Source organism: Amyelois transitella, chromosome 15, assembly GCF_032362555.1.
Source record: "Amyelois transitella isolate CPQ chromosome 15, ilAmyTran1.1, whole genome shotgun sequence".
Lineage (NCBI taxonomy): Eukaryota > Metazoa > Arthropoda > Insecta > Lepidoptera > Pyralidae > Amyelois > Amyelois transitella.
In genome coordinates, this window is record NC_083518.1 from 5794982 (window position 1) to 5813157 (window position 18176).

Genomic DNA, 18176 nt, shown 5'->3' on the forward strand with positions numbered 1-18176 from the left:
CCTAAGTATTTAATAGATTTACTTTGCTCATCACATCAACTCATTTATAATTTAATCTACTGGCAATCAACGGCATGGCTCGTCATTTAATCGAGTAGTTTTAGTAGCGCATGGCTAAGTGCAAAAGGTAAGTATGTTAACTGTGTCAAGATATCCCAAAAACAACTGTATTTGGGTAATAACACGTGAACATAGGTGCACCCCGGGCTCCTCTCTAGAGGTGAGGAGATTATTAGGTAGGTATAGTTTGCACCTAAAGTATGTATAGATAGATACCTCTACGAACTACTAGTGTCGAATAACAAGTACTAGTGTCGCCATCTACATAAAGATATTGAAACTAAAAGCGTAACGTCGAGCGAGTATTTTCTTTGCACTTTAGCCACCTTACATACATACATACATATAATGCGGGATAGACAGAGCCAACACTCGAAAATACAGATAGGCCACGATTAGCTGTTTGGCTTAATGATAGAATTGATATTCAAATAGTAACAGGTTGCCAGTCCATCGCCTAAAAGTAGGATCCCAAGTTTATAAGATACCTTAATCCAGAAATAAAACCAAAAAATTAAATTCTTTCTATCTAGACTTACGTTGGGAATGGATCCCACAACAAAAAAGGACCAGTCGACAAATATAAATTTATGAAATTAAAATATGAAACGTAAAGTTATTTATTTATTTTGCATTAACTATGTTAATAAAACTACCGCAGTTTCAGTAATATTGCCTAACTTTTAAGAGCTCATGAACACTTGATAAATTGGTTAACTTCTTTGAACTTTCAGCGTAGATATAAGTACCAAGTACTTAAAGCTTTACGTATGTTAGTTCTTTGGTGGTAGAGTTTATCTGCATAATACTACCAACTTGGCAGATTAAATACCTACCAACTAATTGACAAAAATTTGTTAAGCACAATAAGATTTACTATTTAGAATAAGACAACCTCTCATCTCCTTCCCCTGGACGTAGTAAAAAGCGAATAAGGGAATTTGAGTGCGAGTTTTCTTTTAAGCGATGAGCAACTTGTCGATATCTGAATTTCAATTCCATCCAGTAGAACTACTCGTATCTACTGCCGTAAGGAACAAAATGGAAAATGTCGCTTTTATTATACAAAACAAACTCTAAATATTTACTTTCGCGTAACTTCACTCCGCGAAGTGCACATTTATATTCACCCCATGCAAGTAATAAAAGATTTGTCACTTGGAACTTTTGAAGGGCTTTTTTATTTGCAAAATGTACTTCGCAAGAACTTGCAAACTTTTTGAAATTTTGGTTAAATTGTAGATATGTTGAATTGATCGAAATTCTTATACAGGCAGATTATTCAGTTCAGGGTTGGGAATTTATCTTACATTCACTATTTTTTTTTTGTCTTTTTTGATCGATTATTATAATGACCTTACATTATTTTTGTCTTATGAGTATGACTGCAAATAGAACAGTAATCGGTTTACAGTTTCAAACTGAAATTGATCAAAAATTAATCCTTCGAGTAGTATTTTGAAGTAGCATGCGTTTTTTCGTTATCCTTGAAAATTATTGGCTACTTATTCTTTCTCCTGACTATAGTCTCGGTTATATAGTCACCCATCTGAAGATGAGCACGGGGTAGGCTCTCTCGACTATCACGAATTGGGTGAGTCAGGTTTAGACACGAAACGACTTCCACTTGACCTCCGCAACCGATTGCAGGGTTTCTCTCGTATGTGGGATGCCAAGGTGGGATAAATGGATAAGGGAAACTAAAACCCGTATTGATTATAGATACAAAATCATTTGCCTGAATGTGTAGGTATCCTCACGATGTTTTCTCTCACCTTATGTTGTTAGTTATTGTATTTTTAAAACAATAAAATGAATGTAAGTTTAATTTTTAAAACAATAAAATGTACATTTTTCTATTTCGTATTTCAGATATTTTACGGACGAAAAAAAGCGAAATGTTCTGAATATTTTATTATCGTGTTGTAAAATTATTCAGTATTTACACAATGATTGAAATAGAAATCTAAAAACCATCACATAAGAGTCTCCTAATAGTATATATCTAATACCTAGTGTAAATTAATCTAGAATACATTTTTGTTCTATTTATTATACCTAGTTTATTGCGATTTATGTTTGTGATGTATTTGATACTTACTCAATATTATTGTAGTTTTTATACAGATTGAAATACTTGTTGGTAACCTTTTAAGCTTGCAGTTTTCACAATTAAGTCCTTATACAAAAAAGAAAAAACACAACATTGTTCAATAAGATAAAAAAAAAATACCATTTTTATTATTCTTGGCTTTGAAATTCATTCAAATTATGCTATGTAGTCCCAAAGTAAGACTGAGATTTGTGTTATTAGATTCTTACTTAATATTTTATAGCTTAGGTATTCATGAAATAAATATCAATCTCATCCAAAACCAAATTCCGTCAGAAAAGATTTTTCTCTTGTACTCTAATTGGATATCAAATCTCTTTTGAAACAGAGGCAAGTATTTTATCGTGGTCCCAAACAGCCGACAATTTCGAAAACAATAACAATTAAGTAATTAAAAATATATTGATACTATTTGGAATTAAAAGAATGGATTAAACTTAAGACGTTACCAATTCAAGCATTAACCATGCTTCAATATTATTATCCTTGAAAATAAACAATGAGGAACACAGGAACCTGGACTGCGTACAGACACAGATTTCTATGCTCATGTACAGTGGACCACGGAGAAAAGTAAACGGGTTTGTGATTTGAAGAAAAGGTCATCTTTTTCTGTCGCTAGTATACTTAATATACAAAGATTGCCAAATTTTCTATGTGGCCCAATGTACTGACAAAAATACGCAATGGATTGTGTACCACTAAATTGTTCTATAATGACGGCTATACAGTTTCTCCGTTGAATATTAATTTTTAATTTTACAATAATAAGATTAACTAAATTTAATGTGTAGCAAAGTTCATAGTAATCTTTGTGAGTCGATTCTTGGCCGACTATGGATAGAGAATGTATAGCTGTCACTAAAAGCTATTTTAATCAATATATTTAATTACTATGGTAAAAAGTCGTTGTTCAATATTTAATACGTTTTGAATACAATCCAATAAACTTAACTTGAAGCAGATGATATGATCAAACTACGAGTATGATACAATACTGTTTATTCGAGTAGAATATATTTTATTGCATCTACCTATAATTAAATTATTTTAAACACGTAGCTTGAACAGTGGATCACAAAGTAAAGTATACCACTTTCATATTTGTGCAAAAGTGCGTATCAAGGTTGTATACTTGTCTATATAGCCCACTGTGCACTAAAATGAATTATAAAATTACATTGTCTACCAAACCGTTTATATATCACAAAAAAAAATACAGAAATCGAAATTTCTATTGTGTTTTGATTTCCATAGATTTTTTATAACAAGAATGAACAATGTAAACATAGCGGAAGGTAAGCGTAATATTGGAATAAATATTAAATAAGTAGTACATTTTTCTATACATACAATACGTATAAACGGTTCCGTGTGGTTCCGGAGATTTTGAATAGGATTACTCCATCTCTTTCCTATGCATGTCGTAAGGACGTAACCGGGGCAAATATCAGGAAAATGACAGGTATAAATAAGGTACGTTTTACTTAATAACAAAAACACCTACAAAACCAACAACACTACAAAATTTGTATACATATAAAGGCTTGAGATAAGTAAGTACATTATTTAGACCGATTAGAAGATTTGAGCATTTATATATTAGTTCTTAATTTAGTAGCTACATTAAAATACGTTATAAGTTGGAGCACATTATATTGCATCTTTCAGCTGACAAAATGGGCATTATCAAATTGAAAAAAAAAATGTTTAAGCTTGGTATATGAGCTGCATCGTTTATTATGGCACTGCTAGTAAAGAAGTTATGTTTATTACATTAACCCTGTTTTGAAACAAAAAGAAGCTTTTACTGCAAATAATTTCAGGTAAAGCAATTTATACAATTGCTATTATAATGTCTATACATTATAATATTACTAAGGATCAAGCATTAAGTTATTTACTAAGGATAATTATAACATTGTGAGTTTACAAGCAAGGATCATTAGATTTGTTGACTAATTCAAAGATTCATTACCAAGGCCGATCAGAAATTTTATATCATAAAATAATTACTTATAAAACAAAACAATTACCTGATTTACTTTTCCGATTGCTAACATTAATAAGATTTATTGTATATGAAATCTAGCGAACTATCAAAGCGAATTACCACTTTTTTTTAATATGTTCCCTTTGCGACGAAACACTTACGGACAAGCCAATTGTTAATACTATTGTTATATTTTTATGGATAATCGGTGAATATTCCGGTCTATAACAAAATATTCACTTTTTTTCAGGATTTAATTAAACTACTACTTCAGGATTAAACTACTAAGGCGGTTGCACATCAAGACATCGGTTCTAATCTCAATGCGGCCATGTACCAATGACTATTTTCGAAGTTATGTACATTAATTTGATTACAAACCAATGCTCTAATGGTAAGGGAAAACATCGTGTGGAAACCTGCACATTCAGGGAACTGGATGTGTAACCATGATCGATCCAATACGGGCTAGGTTTCCCTGCAAAGGGTATGGAGGACAGACGGGAGTGGCTTGGTCTAAAAACCTGACTAATCCAAACCAAAGGTTCCATGGTCAAAGGCATACCCTTCTCTCCAGAGCGGTGAGGATGCAGCCGGGACTATAGCCAGGAAGACTAAATGAAATAGCTACTATTAGTTAAGATTAAGATATACTAATTGTTACTTGAGTATTTTAAGCTGCTATTTAAAAACGTATATGTAACCTACCTATTGTATTGAATTATGTGCATTTTTTCAAATTAATATCGAGAGCTGCAGTTTTCAGAAGCAACATAACTACTCATAAAAGATACACATATTTATCAAGTCAATCAAATTAATTCGAATATATATGTTAAGAATTCAAACCGGACTAGACAAAATAACTAAAAAAAAATACAATGACAGACAAATAATTTATACAAGTGATCGATATACATATCATAACAAAATTAATCACAAGCCATTATTGTCGAGCCTGTATGCAAAGAGTACTGATCAAGTAAAATTTGCTAGGACTAAAACCAGAAGATCGCATTTGACAACAAATGTTCATGTCTCTCAAGGTATACTGTAGTGATAATACCTAATGTATATGTGTATGCAAAAACTTACTGCGTGCCACATTCTAATGCTGCCTAGGAAATGGGCAGAAAGAATATTTATCTCAAAAACAATAAATCAGACAATCAGCTACAAAATAAATTTCATTAAATTAGGCTTAATATAGTTATTATGACAATTTTAACTAATGTAGTTTCTAAAGGTCTTAATAAATATCTCCATATAATAATACTCTTAGACTAGTATAAAACTAGTAATAAATAATAAATTTAAGTTTACTTCACTATGCTTGACATAAAGGTACAATAATAGCATTATGTTTAATTTAAAATACAAAGTATTTTGTTCATGATTACAATACTCAATTAAGATGAAATGGGGGATAATATCAAAATTCGTTGTGATAAGCCGAAAATATATGATCCCTAGAATTCATGCTTATAAATTATTTTCCCTAAGAGACTAATTCTAGCGTTAAGGAATTTTTGGGTTTTACATTTGGAAAACCAAAATGATATGTTATTTCGTCAGGTTGGAATGAAACTTATTAAATATTTTCGGTTTTTGAAACAAAAACTATACGGAAAGTATTTATGAAAATATATGGTAAAAACTTTGATCCTAATAAAAATTTGACCAACAACAAAACAATATAAAAAAGTAAAAAAAAATAACAAAAATATACAAAAAGGCAGTACAATCGTAGTAAATATCCCAAAGACTACTAAAATAAGTAATGCCAATATTAATTACAATTATTTCTTATTTTTAGGGTCAATCTTATTTGTTACACTGGTGAATATTATCTATTTTATTTCACTAGAAAATTTCATACATTTGAGTATAACACGCCGAGTGTGCATACTGGTACAAAATATTTTATTTCTCAATAACATATTCGTTTTCGTTTAACATATTACTGACAACAATTTTTCATGGCAAAAGTTTGTAAAACTGAATTTAATTCTGTATTCCGCTGTACAGTGTACCACATCTCAGTTGTGGGCCGCTGTACTTGTGATAGAATATGACGGAGACGCCTTATAAGTACATTGAGAAACATTCAAAATTCTGACCTGTACGAGCGGGTCATACCTACTTTTATGCTGGCTAATGAATATGTTTAATCAAAATTATATATGTTCTTGAAAAAAATCTTCATAAATAATGTTTATATTAAGATATATGTGAATATAAACTGGAGTATTTTTGCATCAAATTAATACAAAACTCAGGTTGTTAGGCGCGTTATTTGAATATTTTATAGTCAAAATCAACCGCTTGAGTACAGCAGCAATATGCGTAAATATTACCACGTGTATTATTTTATTCCAAACCTATTATTGTTAAATAGTACCCCTAATAGTTTTAAATAGTACCCCTAAAAATTAAGAGATTGACTTGTATATTCATGGCCGTATAATCCCATGACGTAATTTGAAAATGAATTCCATCGACAATAGTTTTTTTATTGTTAATTTAAGTGCGTTGACCACAATTTCCGCAATGGTTAGTTAGACGAGGTCTTATATGGAACGCGCATATATCGATGGACTAATGATTCATTATTATTGATTGGTCAAGCACTGTCCCATACCAATATTAGAAAAAGTAGTACTTGCAATTTAAAAGTACAACTCAATTGATTGATATTTTTTTTCCACATAAACTTGATCTTACAGAATCAAACTTCAATGTGGGCGTCTGATATAACCGGTGGATGCTTCAATTTCTTAGGGTTTATGATGGAAGGTTTCTGAGTGCGTGTGTGCCAGACGTACACTTTGGTGCAGTTCTCGGCTAAAGGTTCCAGTTCATCTTTTGTAGTGAAGTACTTGAGGATTTCGCTCTCCTGGAATATAATATTATTTTTAATGTTAGAAACAAATAGTTTAGAACTTAATAAAAATTGTATTAAGAGGATCCCGAGCTTTGAAAAATAACAGCTGAATGTGTTGTTAGAAGACGCTAAGTAGCACATTGAGACCAAAACCTATAAGACTAAATAAAATTAATTAATGGTTAAACTCTAGAAACAGAGTTGATACAAGATAAATTCCATATGAGAAGAATAAGAATTATTGCTAAAGATTAGCTTCGAGCACTTGTTTTTTCAATCCAATTGATATTATTATCTTTAAAATATACCAAGAATCGATTGTAACATTTGTACAACGGACTCTACGCAACACTAAATATAGGTACAGGATGCGATAACTCGGGCCACGATATTCAAGTGAAAGCGAGATAAGCATTTGTTTGATATACCACAATTTATCGGACCTTAAAACATAATTCATTTATTTGGTTATAATGTTATTAAACAAATGGCGAGGTCTCCCTGGCTAAGGCTGCGGGAGTCACACGAGTTTCGCTTTGTGTAAAAACATTAAGCTGGGATCGTGGTCAGAGGCTCACCCCAGACTCTTCTTCAGAGAGTTGGAGGGTGCATCCAGTCGGGACTTACAAATGTTTAGCCTAAGTATAAAACTCAAGTACCTATGTATTTTCTCCGAATCAAATGGTTGTAAGAGAAGGCTCAATAGAACATGACGAATCTGTCATGACGCCATGTTCCTTTCTTTCCCATCCATCTTCCTATCACAGAACTTTAAAAACGGCGCGCTCAAACTTGTTGAATAAAATTTTATTATAAAGTAATATATTCTCGAGTCAATACATACTAATGTATAAGGAGAAAATATTTGTATATTTGTATGTTTTTTGTAAAACTGCCGGTTGTTTCTATCCCGCAAGGAATACAGACGTGATAATATATATGTAAAAAAAAATTATGGATCGATTTGATGAAGTTTAGCATAGAGAACAAACCTTCAGGACTAACAAGAAGTTTTCTTGATCGTGTCAAAAATTCAACACCACCACAACGAATAAATAAATTAATACTATCATTAAGCCAAACAGCTGAACGTGGCCAATCAGCCTTTTCAAGACTGTTGGCTATGTCTACTCCGCAGGGGATATAGACGTGATAATATAAATAAATACCAACCTGAAACCCAGACTGCACTTTTCTAGAAAACTTCGCGTCTGGCTTCTCCAGGAACAGCGTCGCGTTGATCGCGAACCCGGCCATGTCTATAGGGAACGGCCGGAACGGTTTCCACACGGCATTGAACCCGGTTATTTTGCCGTCTGTTACCACGGGCATCTCGACTCGCATGCCGCCGACGATTCCCACCGGCCACGTGCCTACCTTGTTGATTTTACGCATCTGGAAATTAAAAATTCAGTTGTCTTTTAACAATTAGTTATAAAACGAATACATCATACAAAAGTAGCCTTTTTTTACCTACTGAAAGTTTTGTCTTTAGGTACGTAAATCACGCCACTTTCCCGGAGGATTAGGCAGAGACTACATCTTTCGATTCATTACGATCCCTGCATACTTGTACCACTTGATAAAGATTATTATTGTCTGTCTTTGTAGGATGATGGAACAAATCTGAGCAGACATCGGAGGCCAAAATACTAGGTGTTCGTTCTAGCTATATTCTCAATTCTAAGAAGGGGAGCCCGAAATGCAAATCTAACCACGATCTTGCATACATACATACATATGGTCACGTCTATATCCCTTGCGGGGTAGACAAAGCCAACAGTCTTGAAGACTGAATAGCCACGTTCAGCTATTTGGCTTAATAATAGAATTGAGATTCAAATAGTGACAGGTTGCTAGCCCACCGCCTAAAAAAGAATCCCAAGTTTGTAAGCCTATCCCTTAGTCGCCTTTTACGACATCCATGGGAAAGAGATGGAGTGGTATTATTCTTTTTTGTATTGGTTCCGGGAACCACACGGCACACGATCACGACCACGATCTTGAATTGGTTAAATCAAGTTTTTACACGAACCCACTCCCGTCTGACCTCCGAAACCATTGCACGAAGAACCAAGTTCATATTGGACCATGGTAACACATTATTGTTTGATAATTTAAAGTACCTACTATAGTTTGTAGAAATCATTTAAAATTCCATAAATATGGGTAGGTATTCACTATCTAAGCAAATTGGTTGACGAGGTCACATTGTTATGTAAACCACAAGCATTTGAGATTAATGTCAAGGATGTAAATTAACATTTTTGCAATTGCATTAAACAAAGAGCTTTATTTAATACTAGAGGCCGCCCGCGACTTCGTCCGCATGGAAACCCTATCAATCCCGCGGGAACTCTGGGATAAAAAGTAGCCTATGTGTTATTCTGGGTCTTCAGCTACCTACATACCAAATTTCATGGTAATCGGTTCAGTAGTTTTTGCGTGAAAGAGTAACAAACATCCATACATCCATGCAAACTTTCGCCTTTATAATAGTAGTAGGATTTTACCGTTAAAACATACAGCTGAACGTGGTCATACAGTCTTTTCAAAACTATCATAAAGACATTATTCTATGTAGCTTTTTTTATTTTTAACCAAATTATCTGTTTTCAAGAATAGGTTTTTTTTGCATATAATAGTGCTTTCATCTTTAATTTGCCTCCTATAATTTACAGAAAATAAATATCTCTTTACCTGAAAGCAGACACTGCATTTGCTTTGAAATAATATTGTTTAATTGTTTATGTAATCATTGGAATGATGAATGTGATGAAATGATCAGATCTTTGCTTACAAACAATGCAATACATATATTGTTACAAAGCTAAAAACACTTAATCATTGTTTCGTAATTATAAACTCACCTTGTTGTCTGTAAATAAAAATAAAGACTTATTATTTACTTATTATATTTATTTTTGTTTAAATTTAGTTGTTGTTAATTTTAGTATATTCAAATATAAGTACTTGAAAGTTTAAAGAAACACAAAAGCGAACTTTGAAAATAAATAGATAGGTAGATAAAGTACTGTTTTGAATTTCAAAATAACTAAGAATAAAAAAGGGTGTTAAAAGCTACTTGTAATTCTCGGTTTTTTTTTATATTTATAAGCTAATTACAGTATGCAAGTAGGGTGTCAGAAGGTAGTGATGGGCCTTACGCCAGCCTTCTTTTGTTTTAAGTAGGCCAACAAACTTACCATACAACATACATACTATAATAAAATAATTATTTAACTAAGAGCTTACCTCGTCAAACACTTTGAGAGCATATGTATTGTCATCGTCCATAAAATAGACGACGCCCCGTTTGTCCTCGATCTTCGCCAAATGATCTCGCAGCCAATCCAGAGCCAAGTTGCGTTGTTCTACGCCACTCGCCTGTTATATTAAACGATGATTAAGGGATTTGTTCAAAATGCAATAAATTGCTCATTTCTTAGGCTCTTCCATAATGTAAGACAAGTTCCAAGATTCAGTAAACTCAAATAAGAAATTTAATGAAATTAAAAATTAATTAAATTCCAATTATTAATCAATTGGGTGGGTGGTCTTATCATATGTAATATAAAATAATTTATATATTCATAACGACTTGAAAACGTTAAATTTTATTTGGACCAAAATTAAAAACATTGGGGCTATGAAAAGAGCAGGAAATGAGCATTCCGTACGATCCCAAAATCCTGGTTACAAAAACAAAACTACAAATATTGTTAAGATTACCTCAATACGGTTTCACACAACACTCTTGTTATAGTTCACATATTGTTATGATTTGAAGCTTTCAATTGCAGTTTCAATCAGAGTTTAATATATGTTATAAGAGAGTAAAGAGACTAAAAGTACCCTATTACTTACTTTTAGTCTTACTTTTAAAATAGTACTTATTATATCTATTGTATTTTTTCTACTTTAAAATATCAAGCAAATCAAATATAGTGATTAGAAATGTTAAGATAAATTTTTTTTATACAAAATAGTATTAAGTATAAACAAACAATTAGGTCTAGTTTAACCAAATATTAGCCTCACAGTCCGTCATTCTATAATAACTAAATTTATAAAACCTTTGTATACCTCTAGGACCTAATACTTTTATATGTATTTTTGCTACCTACATTATAGAAGCCCTGATTGACAGCAAAATCATTATACTTACATAAATAAAATTTAACCTACTTTAGAAAAAAAGAGTAAGCAACAAAAGTGGATTTCAATGACAAACTGTAAAATATCAGTTCAAAGCGAATGGCTACTAAAGAGAGGGAATTCTGTATTTGATGTGCAAAATGTTCAATTATATAAAATTATCAGCAATGTCACTCTAAAGGGCATCTCAAAAAAATACCTATTTATATAACTGCAGTCAAATAGAGCTTCATATTATAAATTTAGTAAGTTAAAGGTCCAAATATAAATTCACACAGCATTGAGATACAGATCAAAATTGAATTTGAGAAACATACACAATACCAAGTGGAGTTTACTTTGTAGCTCTTGAACAAACAAATATTGATATCCAGAATCTGAAATATGTTTACCAAGAAAATTGATTTCATTATCATTTTATTGCTTCTTATCTTTCTAAAAGATTTGTACTATTTAAAGTAATAAACCAATCAATGAGTTAAAAATAACTGATTCAAAATAACTATGGTTTCTATTGGCTCAAATGATCTAGGCTGAGTTATATACATATTTAATTGTTTGGTAGGTTTGCATGATAATCAAGAATATTCCATCAACATCAAAGTGAGGTGTAGGGTATGTAATTTCCCATCTATTTTGTGACTATTTTTATTTACACCTGTAAAATAATTGATTGGAATACACCCCTAAAGAGAAAATTCCATATTTGTCCTGCTCCCACACATTTCTTCGCCTTTCTCTTGGGATTAGTTCCACATACATCCTAACCTCTCTAGAAAGGAAGCTAGGGTGTGCTTGCTGACCAAGATTCTGGATAAGTCACATACTTACTGTGACATTTGTTGAGCAGATAACTTTTTGTGCCGTGTAATAGCCGTGTGGTTCCCGGCACCATTACAAAAAAGAATAGGACCACTCCATCTCTTTCCCACGGATGTCGTAAAAGGCGACTAAGGGATAGGCTTATAAACTTGGGATTCCTCTTTTAGGCGATGGGCTAGCAACCTGTCACTATTTAAATCTCAATTCTATCACTAAGCCAAACAGCTGAGCGTGGCCTATCAGTCTTTTATAGACTGGTGGCTCTGTCTACCCCGTTAGGGATATAAACGTGATCATATGTATGTATGTATGTATTAGACGTAAATTGTCATATTTTTCATGTGTTCTTTGTATTTTGTACAAAATAAACAATTTTTCTTTCTTTCTCACACAAAAAGACTTCAGTCTGGCCTCTGTTACTATTTATTGCAAGCAAATGTAACAGATATAGGATCATGTTTATACATCCATCCATTTATTCAGTCACCTGATTGTGCAGTTTTTGTAACAATGGAGATAGACTTCAACACATGTTGGGTAGCATAAGAGATAGGAGTATAATACATAAAATTTGTATGATAAAATACCAAATTAAATACAATGAATGAAATATTGTTAAATAATATATTCTCACCGTGGAATGTTTTGAACTGTGAGTCTTCACATTTAAATGTGTGTATTTAAGCCCAGTCTCTTTTAGGAAATTTTTTACTAAGTCTGTCTTTGTTTCCGCATCTTCCACAACAATCCAGTGAAAGTTCTTAACAAGCATCAAAGTTTGGGATAACCTGTAAAAAAAGGAAGCACTCGATTTAATGACAAATTAAAATTTCAAAATTTTTGTTTAACCAGCCAGTACTTGACATCCGCCTACATCTTATTATATTACAATCATATTATACCTAATTTAAATTTATTGTGTTTAGCTTTAGCAAACCTTTACTAGACATTAAATAGATATTCATTTGTTGGAGGATAACAAAAATAAGAGGGAAAACAAGGTTCAAACAAAAAACGCAGAAAATGTTCCAAGTGTTTGGATGACCTTTCAAACAATATAAAACTCTTGTATGAACTAGGAAATACCTCTGCGGTCAAACGGTTTTCATATTTTTGGTAAATGTAAACAAAAATCAAATCGATGCCACCAAGGGCGACATCGTCACGATACTTACCTGGTGAGGTCAGCTTTTTGAGCTAATCTGGTGTACGTTGGGGTAATTCCATAGATGATTGGAAGGTAAGAAACCACCTGATTATCCGTCGAAATCTGACATTGAAAAGCAGGCTTAGAATTAAAGAAAAACAGAATTACAAAAATCAACATCCCGATTGCTAAGTATTGCTTTTTGATGTTAACAAAAGGCATTTTATTGTCAGAATTCAGTTTGAACTGTTAATTTCTGTTGCACATTACAAACACACGCAGACGTTCACTGTCACCGTTATAATGAAAACATTATTATAAAGGTATTTATCTCATTTCGTGATTAATTAATGATAAATTTGGGAACGCCGTCTCAAATGACGACTACAGACTCGAATGACAGACAGATGTAAATTGATGACAGCATTGACAGCCAAAATGACACAGATTATGCTAGAATGTGGTGCCTAAAGGGGTCAACTCACGTCTGCGACAAGTTGCAAACGAATTTTAAGCCGCAGTGACAGGGTTTATTCACGAACGTTGATTATTGATTATTGTCTTAACTTCACTCTTTGGAGAGTTTCAGATGGCGCTCTTATTATTTTGCTTAGATCGTCTAAATTAAAGACTAAAACCTTATAAGGTAATGGGAGGTATCTACATACTGATATTAAGTTGAGGTTTGTGACAAACTTAGAAATAAAGCTCCATTTTCATTAGAATATTGTAACTAACTATTATAATTCATTACAAAGTGTAACTTGCCGTTGTCATACATTTTTATTTACACCCCAGTTTGTGTAAAACAACACTCTACACGTCACATTTTTTTTTGCTATATATGGATAACCTCGGCAAGATTTTTATTGTTATTGATAACATTCCATTACGTTTAATACATTTTTCTATATTGGGCGGCTATTGAGGTAAAGTCAACCCCGCTTTATAAAGGTTCCTGCTTCATTATCTCGAGAGAAATCTTTCAACACTCCGCTAGATGGCGCTCTGTTTAATCAGATAACTAAGCGAGGTAGACAACAATCAGACAAAGATTTATGTACCTACATAGTGGCTCCCCCCATATCGTAGTCCAGTGTTACCGTTGTCACCTATTAAAACATTCCCATCAAATTAATAATGGCATGCATTCAGTGTTCGCACTAATTATCGATAATTATGTTTTAATTAAACATCGCTAATGGACGGATGGACGGATATCAATAACAAGCAAACACAAACATGATGCCATAGATATGTTTATCAGTTAATAACGAGTATTTTATAATATCTACCTGCTTTATGTATGTAGGTACCTACTCACATAAACCATACAATTTACCATCATCATCATATACTCTTTTTTGAGTTATGTATTAGGCAGGTAGGTACTTTAGTTTGAGTTCTAACAGTGAGGGAAATTATCCTGCACCCAGCTTGAAAACCTGCATATTCAGGCAACTGATGCGTTTCTCTGTAAATGTTGCGAAGGTCTGATAGGAGCGGTTTCGTACCAATTTATTATCATGGTCAAAAGGCGCACCCTGGGCTCCTCTTCAGCGAAGTGAGGATTTAACTGGGACTTACACCAGGCAGAAAATAAATTTATTTCCTCATAATTATACCTTAGGAAGGCTACTCATTATATAACTACATTAACTTTTTCGTTACCTACTAAGTGACTGACTGGCAGACAACGCATAGCCAAACCACTGAATGATTTGAAATTTAAATACTTGAACAAAACTCCAGACAAAAGAGCAACAAGAAATTGCTACTCCGCCGTAGCGTGTTCGTAGCACCACGCCGTAGGTAGAGCTGTAGCATCGTAGCTCCGTAACGCAACTGACAAACGCGTCATTATTGATTTTGTTCGATGCAATTCATATTTTTAACCACCAATCGAGATGGAGCACCGTTTGCAAGCTATAAATTTGCTTTTTGAATTTCGATTCAAACAAATTGGAGCTCAATGTAGAAATTTAACGACAGGAGTAAAGACTTTGTGGTAATGTTACTGAGCCGTATGCTTTATTGTAGTATGAACGTACAGCTTAAACCGTTGAATCTAGGCATATGAAATTTGGCATGTAGGTTCCAAATGTAATGTGGGAATTTCGGGTAATTGAAATTACGTGAAAATTTCCCGAAATTCCAACGGTAACGGAAATAAACGGGATTATTCGTTTCACGCAGTTGAAGCCGTAGGCGATGTCTAGTTGGAATAATATACACACTAACTAATTTCATGACTACCTACTTAGTAAATCTTTGGATTTATAATTATAGGTACTTATATAGGTAATTTTACTTTTACAGAGATCCAATTATTTTCATTCTCATTTCGTATTTTGTTGTTTTCCAAATAAACAAACCAAATTACACATAAGAAGTGAGAAATCAAATTACGAAGAACATTTCATCATAACATGAAATTAACTAATCTAACTTTGTTGGAAAAGTAAATTATTGTTTAAGCTCTTTGTAGCTAAGTATGTGAGAATCGTACCGGTGTACTAAAGATAGTCTTTCAAGTAAGATCTGCCCACACATGAGTCTTTCACCCCGCAGCATCGTTACAAATATAAACCATTATGGCATTTGGAATAATAGGTATCTCTTTTCTTATTATAGACACATTGGTCTCCACTTTATACTAACACTATCTTTAAGATTTCTGTATTACTAACAAAGTGGATCATGATATCTGAATAAAAAATAAATTATATTATATTAAATTATATTTTTCACACTTAGACCTTAAATTTGAGTAATTATTACAAAATTTACTTACTACTTTTGCCTTTGGTTCTGTTTGAATAATTAATCATTCATATTAACAATACTTTTTACGAGAGAGTCGAAATGACAACAGTTTATAAGTATAATTTCAATAAATAAATATTTGTCAATTATGTGTAAACTAGATAATCATAATATATTAGTTAAGTTTCCCTGCAACAATTGAAGAGGTCGGGGTTGAGTCACTCCACTTGCTCAATAATAGAATCGTGATCAGGCGCACCTCATGCTCCTCCCTAGTGAGATGATGCCGCAACTAAGACACCCCAGGAAGATGATTAAAGCGATGACAGAAATCAAAATATTTTAGTTTAGGCGGGGTCTAGGTTATGTATAATTAGGCATATAGTTAGGTCTACATCCCTTGAGCGGTAGACAGAGTCAACATTCTCAAAAGGACTGAAAGGCCACGTTCAGGTGTAAGGCCTCTCGATGAAATTGAGATTCAAATAGTAACAGGTTGCGAGGCCATCGCCTACAGGAGGCAACTAAAGTTTATAAGCCTATCTCTCAGTCGCCCTTTACGACATACATGGGAAGATATGGAGTGATTCCATTCTAAAGTGCCCGAAACCACACGATATTTTATTCCTTTTTCAATACCAAGCGCTTTAAGTTCAAAGTCACATTATGCAAATCCTCTTAGTTGTTTAAGTATTTTTCCTGCAACCAACATTGTAGATAGGTCGATTCGCAATTAAAGTGCGGTAATTAGGTATGCAACTTCGCCTGCGTTTTAGCTTTAATGATAATCGGGACAATCTTAATTAGAATTTTCACTTCGCGGAGTTTTGCGTAAGATAAACAGTTGTTGATTTAGAAAATAAATTTATTTGTGAGTAACTTAAGGTGTATTGCGTGCTTATTACGTGTTGAATGTAGTATATTTTTGTTTGTTCTTCTTCGTTGGTGTACATCTTGGTATATAGGTACTCGTATTTAGATGTTATTAAATGAGGATTCTGATTTAGGAACATTTCAATTTTTTTCTAAAAGTTGCATAAATCGTAACTACTTTCAGTGTCAAATTACAACGAAATCAGTTTGGTGAATTCAGTGAATTGCCAGGATCAGGCTATCATTTTTTCCTTTAATATATAATTACTATCTTTTTTTTTTTTGTATTTTTATGATTTAGCAAATATTATTTTTCTCAATATACTATTGATAAGAATCACAATACTGCCTTGAATGTTATTAGATACAAAATATTTGTTCACATAATTGAATCATATTATAATTAACTCCGCACATATCAAATTAACGCTAAATTAATAATATATTCCCTACATCGGTATTCGGTATGCGAACAACGCGAAATATTCGGGCTTGAGTGAGTACCCAACTAAATAAATATGTGCCGAAGCCTGTCAGGAACGCGAAAGTTTATCCCAAGTGTAGAGCGGTCCGAAAACTGACGTTTTCAGAGCTTACATTATTATATAGCGACCCCGCCGAACAAAGCCTCCATACGAGCTACATGCTACTAATGTACCAGGTAGTTTACGTTCAGCGAGGCATTTCATTGTAAAAGCGGTATAGATAGGACAGGGACGTTAGCTGGGCGGCCCGGGCTTACCTGTGCGCCAGACCCGTAGGCGCGTCACGCTCGCACACCACGCAGGCCACCCCCACTGCGGCCTGCAGACGCGTCTGTACAGGGGATGAGCGCACACAGGCACACCGCTTACAATGAAGGCTGAAGCCTCGGCCTAGCGCACGCACACAGGCGTACGTGCCCGCACTCCCGCAGCCTCGAAAGCCAGCTCGGAACATTGGCGGGCGAGCAGTCCCGCCGCGAGGTAGTCTCCTCGGAGCCGCATCGCCCGCCCGCGCCAACCACTTGTTGAATCACAGACTTGCCATATTTGAACTCGGTCAAACCTCACGCGGCCCAGTGTCCTTCTCCTTCGAATTTTCTTTATTTTTTCTACTCTCTCCACATGTGATTTCCAGCCTCCTGTGATGCCTACTCTTCGCTTCCGCTCTGCCTTGTTAATTTCACTCCCGAATACGCTTGGTTTGGTCTTCCTAGTGTTATTGTTACGGACGACTCTCACATGATGCTGCGAGCTAGCGGTTAACTTGTTGAAACTTTTGAAATATTTAAAAACTGTTGTTATACTCGTATCTGTGTTACCTGTTGACTATTGTACTTTACGATAGATATTTGTATCCATTTCTCAATTAAATAAAT

General features: G+C 33.7%; 1 protein-coding gene across 2 annotated transcripts; it reads right to left on the bottom strand.

Moving 5' to 3' along the window:
• Positions 1–1959: 1959 nt before the first annotated feature.
• Positions 1960–13572, bottom strand: LOC106138377 (galactosylgalactosylxylosylprotein 3-beta-glucuronosyltransferase I). 2 transcript variants are annotated; one of them, XM_060948133.1, is made up of 5 exons: positions 13206–13572; positions 12665–12818; positions 10306–10437; positions 8231–8445; positions 1960–7069 (listed from the first exon to the last, which is right to left on the bottom strand). In XM_060948133.1, exons 1-5 carry the CDS (start codon positions 13397–13399, stop codon positions 6895–6897), a joined length of 870 nt encoding a protein of 289 aa, XP_060804116.1. In that variant the 5' UTR covers positions 13400–13572; the 3' UTR covers positions 1960–6894. The 2 variants fall into 2 exon arrangements, with proteins under 2 accessions (XP_060804116.1, XP_013194965.1); XM_013339511.2 differs by having other exon boundaries at positions 1960–7062; positions 8224–8445.
• Between the last annotated feature and the right edge of the window lie 4604 nt (positions 13573–18176).

What these genes read in the sequence shown, in the direction of transcription:
- LOC106138377 (XM_060948133.1), bottom strand. Translation starts at nt 13,399, where the DNA reads ATGCCTTTTGTTAACATCAAAAAGCAATACTTAGCAATCGGGATGTTG. An exon ending in CAAAAAGCTGACCTCACCAG is followed by an intron (nt 12,819 to 13,205) that starts GTAAGTATCGTG and finishes CTTTTTTTACAG; the next exon opens with GTTATCCCAAACTTTGATGC. An exon ending in TCTAGAAAAGTGCAGTCTGG is followed by an intron (nt 7,070 to 8,230) that starts GTTTCAGGTTGG and finishes AAATAATATTAT; the next exon opens with ATTCCAGGAGAGCGAAATCC.